We start from the raw sequence: 9,176 nt of genomic DNA, 5'->3' as shown, positions 1-9,176 counted from the left end.
CACCCTAATGGCAGAAAGTGAAGAGGAACTAAAGAGCCTCTTGATGAAAGTGAAAGAGGAGAGAGAAAACTGGCTTAAATTTTCAACATTCAAAAACACTAAGATTATGGCATCCAGTCCCATCACTTCATGAGAAAAAACCCCACAAAAACCCAACAGTGACAGACTTTATTTTTGGGGCTCCAAAATCACTGCAGACAGTGACTGCAGCTACGGAATTAAAAGATGCTTGGAAGAAAAGCTATGACAAACCTAGATAGCGTATTATAAAGTGGAGACATTGATTACTTTGCCGACAAAGGTCCATATAATCAAAGCTATGGTTTTTCCAGTAGTCACGTAGGGACAAGAGAGTTGCACCATAAAGAAAGCTGAGCGCTGAAGAACTGGTGCTTTTAAACTGTGGTGCTGGAGAAGACTCTTGAGAGTCCCTTGGACAAGAAGAAGATGAAACAAACCAATCCTAAAGAAAATCAACCCTAAATATACATTGGAAGGGCTGATGCCAAAGCTGAAGCTCCAATACTTTGGCCAGCTGATGCAAAGAGCCAACTCATTGGAAAAGACCCTGGGAAAGACTGAGGGCAGGAGGAGAAGGGGACGACAGAGGATGCGATGGTTGGATGCCATCCAACCATCGTCGACTCAATGGACATCAATGTGAGCAAACTCAGGGAGATAGGGAAGGACAGGGAACCCTGGCTTGCTGCAGTCCATGGGGTCGCAAAGAGCCTGACACAACTGAGCAACTGAACAACAACAAAAGGAAAGAGATGGGGCTCATATGCCCCTGGTGCCCAGGTGGAAGGAGATGTCAGGTTTGAGCCCAGGAGGCTGGGGGTGGGTGGAGATGCGGGCGGTGAGAAGCTGAGGTTCTGGGACATGCTGATGGAGATGCCTGGGGGTTGCCACATTTACAGGGTGGATGGACCTGTCTGGGTGGTCTGTGCATAGACCCTTGAACACACGAGGAAGGCTGAGGAGGAGTCCTGTGTATGGAGAGAAAATGGCATCCATTGGGACCGGCCCTGAGGAGCGGCCAGAGGCTATGGGGACGTGTGAAGGGTCCTCTTGTGAGATGCTGCCTGGAGCCAGACTTGCAGAGAACCTGCAAGGGGCTATTTATTTTATCCAAAACAAAAACTTCAAAACATTGCACTAAAGACACAGGTCTATCTCTTTTTTGGGATGAGTGGAAGATGGCAACACTATTTCGCAGGGGGCAGAGGAAACTGTTCCTCCATAAACTCCACACTGGAGTGGACTCTGTGTCGAGTCTCAGCATTACTGCAGAGGAGGGAGCATCTGGAGCTGCTGGGAGGGAGACAGTCAAGAAACACCCATCCTACTAGTGATGGGGACGTTGGTGGGGAATAATCCTCCTGATACCCCTGCAGGAGTGGAGGGTCTCGGGGGAGTTCCCAAGGGCTGCAGGGATGGCCAAAGGCCCTCAACCCCGTGTCCGGAATTTCTTCTCACTGAGTCTCAGCCTTGGGATTCCATAGTTAGTGTTACTGCCAGACCCAGCTAGAAGCTTTGGCCTCTTCGAGGCCCACGTCCTAGATGGTGCGAGCCCTGCTGGGTTGGGCAGTACTGGAAGGAACCTGATACGAAGGGAATGCAATCGAAAGAGAACAAGGCTGCGAAGGCCAGGGATTCTGGGTTTCCCAAGGCATTGGCCAGGGCTACCCACTGACGTTCCCTGGATTGTCCAGGGAAGAAATGTCCAGTGACGTTTACAAAGCCTTTGAACACAAAATGCTACAATGTAATGGGATTGTGCTGTTCACAGTTACATACAGGATTTCTGTGTAAAGAAATTCATTCTCCGGTCTCTGGAAAGTATGTCATCTGGGAATGGTGAATTCCAGGCAAGAACATCTTCTTTCACCAGACAGGGGAAAGCCTGGGACTGTGCCATGCTCTCATTTGGACATAAAGGCAAGCAAAGGGCTGGGGGGACATTGGGGCTAACCCCTAACATGTTTCTGCCCCCGATGGTTAATCCAGGCTTGTCCCAGTAATACCACTGCCCCTTGTCAGCAGCTGGTTCAGCAATGGCCGTATGACCCAGTCTGGAGCAGGAGTCAGCTGGTCCATCTGGGAGAGATGAGGACCCCTGCATGTGGTTTGGTCATCTTGCTACCTGGTTGAGCTCTGGAGCTGTCATGCCCGCAGACCTCCTGCATTTCCTTATGGTCTAAGAGGGCTGTGAAACTTGTGTCCATGGGGCATCTTAAGGGACCCAGAGGCATTTCTCAGATGAGAAGCTTGGAACAAATGTCCCTCTTGACCTGTGTGAGAGGCCAGACACAGGTCTAGACCCTGATCCCAGGAGACCCAGAGCGCTACTACTCGCCACACCCAGCGTCACCTTGAAAAGTCTTGGAACTTGCTGCCTCTCTGCTAGGTAGGAGCATACAAGGATAGTCAGAGGTCTGCACTGAGCTTTCTCCTTCCCCAGCTCTTTATTGCATAGATTGAGCCCGAGCCTCCAGCTTGTGTCTCCAGTGTAAAAGTATTGACTGAGCCTAGATCCCTAAGCCTCCAAACTTCAACACTTTGCTTTTTACTTCTAGGCAGAACTGACTGCAATGAAGGTGGGACTCCTCCGTGTAGAACACGGCAATGAAAAAAAATTTACCTGGATGCTGCCTACATTTCCTCTTTTGCCTGACACAGATCCCAGTCAGTGTATGTGTTGGGGGGGGATGCTCAAGAAACTGCAAGAACCATACCCCTAAAGGCCACCTGGCGGGCATGTTCTGTTTAATTAGCATTCCCCTGACATATTGCTTACCAAGGCTGCTCCCAGCCAGAACTCTGCCTGTGCATCTGACGGGGCCATTGCACCCGCTGTTTGCCAATAGCAGAGGGGGGTAGAACTGCTGTCTTCAGAGGCCCTTTGACAAGGTCGCCAAGTCCTCACGGCTTGTTAGGCTCAGCATACGGGTCCCCAGAGGGCTAGAAGAGTCTAGATCTTGCCCGACAACCCCTGGGATCTTGCCTGTCGGGACGCAGGAGAAGGAGCTCTCACTACTTCCATCTGCCTGAAGCCTGCAGTGCGGGCATGGCCTGCCAAGGATGGTGACCTCGGCAAAGGGCAGAAGCACTTCTGGTTTCTGTGTGGCCGCCAGGGGACAGGAACGGCTCTGATGAAGTCTGTCCTGGTGCATGTGACCTGGAAGTCAGAGGTGGGCTGACAGCCTTGCTTCTCCTCTTCAAGCCAAGGGGGGCACTGCTCCCACCAAACAGCTGGGGCAGGCATAGGGCAAGAAGTTCCTTGCTTAATGTCTCTACTCCAAGGCAGGCACTGTGATTTGTGATACCCAAAAGGACCAGAAAAAGTCCCCATTTCTTTCTGTACCTCGTGTTGGGAAGATTTTAAAGGGATTGGAGGGCTCAAGCTCACTCGGAGCTGTTCTCACCCTTTCTCCACATGGGGCTGTTCCAGACCAGGGGTGCAATTCCAGTTCTTCGGGGATCAGACTGGACACAATTGTGAGCAAAAGCAGGTATAGGACAGCAGGGAGTGGTGGGGATGGTCAAGGAGGAGAGTGCAAGCCAGACTGAAGGCCACTCAAGTTCAGCTGAAGTAAACACACAGGACATGCGCTTAGTAAGAGTTCTAACTGGACTGGATCTAGACTGGATAAGCAGACTTCAGCGAAGAACCACTGTGCATTCCTCTGTTCCACTTTCACCCAGAGAAGAGGGGAACAGAAGGAGAGGCAACGACCTCAGTTGTGGCAGCATTTTCCAGGAGGGGAAAGACCTGAGCGTGGAGGTTTGAAGAAGTAGGGGTGATCTCTTTTTTTTGAGCTGAGGACAAGTGATCAGGAAGCTGGGATGAGTCCACAAGAGCTCAAGGATTCATCCATAAATTTTGATGCGTCTGTGCTTGGTTTTTCCACTCAGCCTGGAGAGGTGTCATTGTGGGGACTAAAGGATGGGTTGGTTAAGGGTAGTGGTCTGCCTTCAAAGAGTCTCTATCAGGGTGGAGCCCCAAGAGGCTTGGGGTGATGTGGGAAGGCATAGTTGCCAGGAGTGACTCAGGAATGTCAGAGAGACAAAGCTGCTTGCCAAGAAGATATTCTAGAGCTGATTTTCCAAAGTGCACAAGATAATTTAGCTACGTGGACCCGTTAGAAAATATCAACTCGCAAGGTGAAAGAGTTGTTCATTTTCAATTTTCCCTTCATGCTTCTGATCGCATCAAAGGAAAGGGCTTTGCTTCTGCTGATCTGTCTTCCCACTTTTTAATCATCAACACTTGTTAATCATCTTCAGCCTCAATGCCTTTTGCAGGCAGTAGTATTTAGAATTTGATAACAGCTTTTTGTTTCATATATTTATTTTTGGCAGTTATCTTTGACTTATGGCAATATTTTGGCTTTCTCATGTACAGTAGTGATTTAAAGTATCCTTTAAAAACTCAAGTACAGGATTAAGTACAGTATAAAGAAATAATGGTGGTGGTGGACGGATTACCATAAACCTGGCAGGGAAGTGAGTGAGGTGGTAGAACATCACCCTCATCAAGTAGGTGATGCTGCTGCTTGGGTCTTATTCGTCTTTTCAGGAGGATGAAAGCACACAAACCAGATGGGAAATGAGTGGAAGAGAGTCATGGATTCCAAGACAGCACCTAGCTGAACCCAACTCTGGGCTGCTTGGCCTTCAGGATTTGACCCATGCCACTTCTTACAGGAAGTCCTCCAGGATCTCTATCCACTTTCTCTGGAAGAATCAGAGGTCACAAAAGTGGATGACTGTTGGGAGTAAGGGAAGGACACCTAGAGCAAACTGCAGAGCATTTGCTTCATTTATCACTGATAAGTAGAAATGCAGGCCCAGTGTGGTCACACTTTCCAATTTCTCAAGAGAAGTCAAAAGTTTAAATTTTTAGGTTAAATGTCACCGTTTTAAACCCTGACAACAAATATTCACCATACCTGGGGGCTGGATGCTGTGGTGGGCACCCTCAGGTGACAGAGAGAGAAGCTTCCATGTGAAGATGACCGTCAAGCTGCAGTGCCCAGACACCCAGGTCCTGGAAATGAGGGAACTAAGGATATGAAACCACAGCTAAAGCAAGTTGCCCAAGTCACATGTTTTCCCCGTAAGGCTGGGCCCTTCTGGTGGGCACGGAGGGATCTGAGTCATCAGGCCCCGCCTGGCCAAGCCAACCCCAAAGCCCTGGCCACTCAGGCTGGGGGCAGGGTGAATAAGAAACTCCTAAGGGACAGGTGTCTACCCTTCAGGGACTTGAGGCAGGGGTCACACAGCAGAGGTGTTCCCACAGACACGTTTGGAAGTGGGTTCCTGGGCAGGACCCGGGGGGGGTGGGGTGGGGGGAAGGTCATTGTGCAGGGGGGACAGTAGACATGGAAGCATGGTGACTCCAGACAGCGAAAGGTAAAGCTGGGGATGGGCTTTGACTGCAAACTGGCTCCAGGCTGCAGAGGGACGCCTTGGAGGCTGAGTTGGAAACGGTGGGCAGAGTGTAGAGAGGCTATTTCAGGCAGAGCCTGGGTGAGTGCAAAGACCAGACTTCCAGAATCCCATGCAGGATTCAAGACAGGTGAGGGAGGCAACCTGTGAGGTCTAGCAGGCAGGGCACAGGTCTGCAGTGGAGGGTTGGGGAGGAAGAGGACAGGGTGTGTGGGGGACCTTAAGGCGAAGAGCAACTGGGGCCTGAGGGAGCCTTGCCTCTCTCTGAAAGGGTAAAAGCTGATCTTTGGGGAGGCCCCTGTGGTGCACACCCCTTCCTGGAAAACTCTTCCAGTCGCTGGGGTCTCCATCTGGTCAAAAGGCCTGGCTCAGCCCCACGGTAATCAGGCCTCTCCGCCCACCCGAGGGCGCACAGAGAGGGGCCACCTCTTGCGCCCCGTGACCGACGGCTGGGACCCGGGGGCCCCGAGTGCTCTCTGTGCGGGGATCTTGCTCCTCCGAGGTGGCGCGCCGCGAGTGCGCCGGGCGCGTCGAAGGTGGCCGGCCGCGGGGCTCCCCCGACCCGGCCCGCGGCGCTTCTCTGTCGCCGCCTCGGGGTGTCTCTGCTTCGCTACGAGCCGGGAACCGCGGCGGCGACGGCGCGAGGAGGGGAGCGGGCGGCGGCGGCGGCCGCCGCGCCAAGAAGCGCCGGGTCACCGCAGGCTGAGGCGCCCGCCGTCCCCGCCCTCCCCCTCGCGCGCCTTCCCCTCCCTCCCGCCTCGCTCGCTCGCGCTCCTTCCCTCTCCCCGCCTCCCCTCCGCGCTCCCCCGCCCTCCCCTCCGCGCCTCGCCTCCTCCGCCCCGCGCCCTGCGGTGCTGCAGCTGCGGGCGGCTCCAGCTGCCCCAGATGTGGGCTGGCCGGCGCGCGGGGAACTTTCGCGCCGGCTGCGAGTGCGGGGCCCCGGCTGTGGTCCGGCTGCCATGGATCCGCCGGCGGGAGCCGCCGGCCGCCTGCTCTGCCCCGCGCTGTTGCTGCTCCTGCTGCTGCCGCTGCCCGCGGACGCCCGGCTCGCCGCCGCCGCCGCCGACCCCCCAGGTAGGTGCGGCCGAGTCCGCACGCCTCGCGACCCCAGTCGGCCGGGCTCCGCCCCGCGCGCCCCACCGCCCCCTCCCCAGGCGGCGTCCGGCTCGACTTGGGCAAACTCCGCGCGCCCCGCCCGGGGCCAAGTTGGCCAACTTCGGGGCCCGGTTGGTCGGGCAGGGGGCGCCCTGCGGCGCACCCGGGAATCTCGGGCCGGGGGGAGCCCCGGAGCGCTCGCGGCTCCCGGGACGCCGAGCGTGGAGACAGAGGGCCGGGAAAGCCCGGCGGCGGCGAGCGCAGCATCAGCACCAGCGGGTCCGGGGGAGCCAGGGCGAGGCGGCGCCCCGGCTCGCGTCCGGAGACGCTCGGGAGCAGTCGGGTGCAGAGCGCGCCGCCTTGGGCCTTGAGGATTGGTTTGGGCGCCCCGGAGGGGATCTTCGAAGATCGGAGGGACCCTGCTCCACCCCTCCCTGTTCTCGGGCACGCGGGGAGGCGGCCGGCAACGGGCTAACCTGGAGCTGTACGCGGAGGACAGGCCGCCGGTGCCGGGGGGGAGCCGAGCGGTGAGGGCAGTCGCGCGGCGGGGACTGCTAAGAGGTAGAAGCGCACGGGTAGGGAACCAACCGGGAATGGCTTCAGAGCAGCCCCATGTCCTGCCAAGGACGGTAGGTTCAAGGGGCGGGGGACGGTCTGGCCGGGCCCGCCCCTGGGGAACTGCGAGGAGCTGAGGAACCCCAACTTGGAACGGGGCAGGGGGCAGAGCTCTTGGTTGGGAGGGTCCCAGAGGGGTCGACCGGAGGTCGGAGGAGCGCCAGCGTGGTAGCCCCGTTCACGCCCCTTCCCAGCTGGAAGAAGGCCGGGGAGGTGCACGCTAGTTTCTGGGGGATGCCTAGTGGAACGCCCTTCCCTTCGCAGCGGGGCGGGGTTTGGGAGGGTGCTGCGCTCCGTGGCGGGGCCCTGGGGCTTCCCGGCCTCGGCTGGTCTAACGCCCCTTCCCTTTGCAGGCGGGCCCCAGGGGCGCGGAGCCGAGCGCATCCTGGCGGTGCCGGTGCGCACTGACGCCCAGGGCCGCTTGGTGTCCCACGTGGTGTCGGCGGCTACGGCCCCGGCTGGGGTGCGGACCCGCAGGGCCGCCCCTGCCCAGATCCCGGGGCTCTCCGGAGGCAGCGAGGAGGACCCCGGTGGCCGCCTCTTCTACAATGTTACGGTGTTCGGCCGAGACCTGCACCTGCGGCTGCGGCCCAATGCCCGCCTTGTGGCGCCTGGGGCCACGGTGGAGTGGCAGGGAGAATCGGGTGCCACCCGCGTGGAGCCCCTGCTTGGGACCTGCCTCTACGTCGGAGACGTCGCGGGCCTGGCTGAAACCTCCTCCGTGGCGCTCAGCAACTGCGACGGGCTGGTGAGTGCGCGCTTCTCTCCCTTCTGTCTGTCCACTGCTCTCACGTGAGCTTTGGAAGCCGGTTATCTGGGGGTCCGCTGGGAGGGCAAGGCCTGTACTGAGGACCTTCTCTGCACCCCTTGTGCTTAGGACCACCGAAAGGGTTGGCTGGAAGGCAGGTTGTTTTGATTGGCCCGAGAGGGTGATTTATGCAGGGGGAGAGCCACGTTTCCAAAGTATTTAGCAAGTAGCCAAGTGTGGTCCCCCTTAAGCCTGCAGGAGCCGGTTTTCCTTTCGCATTCAGGTGTGTGTCTATCTCGGGTGAGGGCACGCATCTGCACACGTGTTTTTGCATGGGTGCTAGTATCTAAGTACATGTGCACTTGTGTGTCTTGTACATGTGTGTATTCACAGGTTTGTATGTCAGTGTCTGTTCAGTGTGTTGCTGTGCGTTGTAGCACGTGTGATATGTGTGTGGGGGACACGTATGCAGGTGGGTGGTTTTCTTGTTTCTGTGTGTGCAGGTGGTGCCAGCCCAGCGAACAGGCAGTGGTGCTGAAATGCCCAGTTATCCCTCTGCCCCCGCTGATTTTTTATGCTGTGGTTTCCTGTTGGATTTCAGCTGGTTATTTGAAAAGTTAGTTTTCTCTACTTTGAGCCAAGCGGAGCATTTGGAAATGCAGTCTCTGGTGCCCCCGGGCGGCCCCTGAAGGACAGGAGAGGCTGGGGAGTGGAACCCTTCTGGGACTGGCTGGGCCGCTCAGTGTGACCAGAGCTCTGGGAAGTTCTCCTGCTACCAGGAGCCTAGAGGGACCATGGCTTTGCATAAGAGAGCCTTGGAGGAAGCCTGGATCAATGCTCAGGGAGGAGGCTGACATTGGCAATGCTCTGTCTGGAACCACTGCAGTTTTCTATTTTGGATTGGCTGTGTGGTGGTCAGGCTAGCTGTGCTGGCCAGACATCTGAAGCCGCCCACCGTGGGTTGCACTCTAATTACTACTCAGGGCACTCCTGCTCGGAGCAAGTGGCCTCTCTCCCAGCCCTGGTGGCCCCCAAGCCCCCCCCCCCCCCCCCGTCCTCAGGCTTGCCCTGCAAGTTGCAGAGCCAGCAATTACACAGAACCCCACAACCGGTGGTGTTCTTTTTATGGACACACAGGAAATGTCACTTGTTGCTTCGGAAAATCATTGCCTTTGGCTGGATTTAGTTAGAACCCAGACGTATTGCAGACAACCGTGAATGTCCTTGGAATAGCTGGGTTAACATGGTGCAGCCCTTTGTATCC

General features: G+C 56.7%; 1 protein-coding gene across 2 annotated transcripts in view; it reads left to right on the top strand.

The window, feature by feature from the left end:
• The window catches only part of ADAMTS2 (ADAM metallopeptidase with thrombospondin type 1 motif 2), a 260,395-nt gene continuing 257,503 nt past the window's right edge, over positions 6,285 to 9,176 (top strand). Inside the window, exons 1-2 of one of the 2 annotated variants that reach the window (XM_018051596.1) lie at positions 6,285 to 6,528; positions 7,518 to 7,912. In XM_018051596.1, the coding sequence (XP_017907085.1) occupies positions 6,414 to 6,528; positions 7,518 to 7,912 (510 nt within the window). In that variant the 5' untranslated portion in view covers positions 6,285 to 6,413. The remainder of the gene's footprint in view (positions 6,529 to 7,517; positions 7,913 to 9,176) is intronic. The other variant, XM_018051595.1, reaches the window with a different exon arrangement.

The sequence above is a fragment of the Capra hircus genome, chromosome 7 (assembly GCF_001704415.2).
Source record: "Capra hircus breed San Clemente chromosome 7, ASM170441v1, whole genome shotgun sequence".
Classification (NCBI taxonomy): Eukaryota; Metazoa; Chordata; class Mammalia; order Artiodactyla; family Bovidae; genus Capra; species Capra hircus.
The sequence above is the reverse complement of the archived record's forward strand: the minus strand, read 5'-3'. Positions and strand labels throughout refer to the sequence as shown.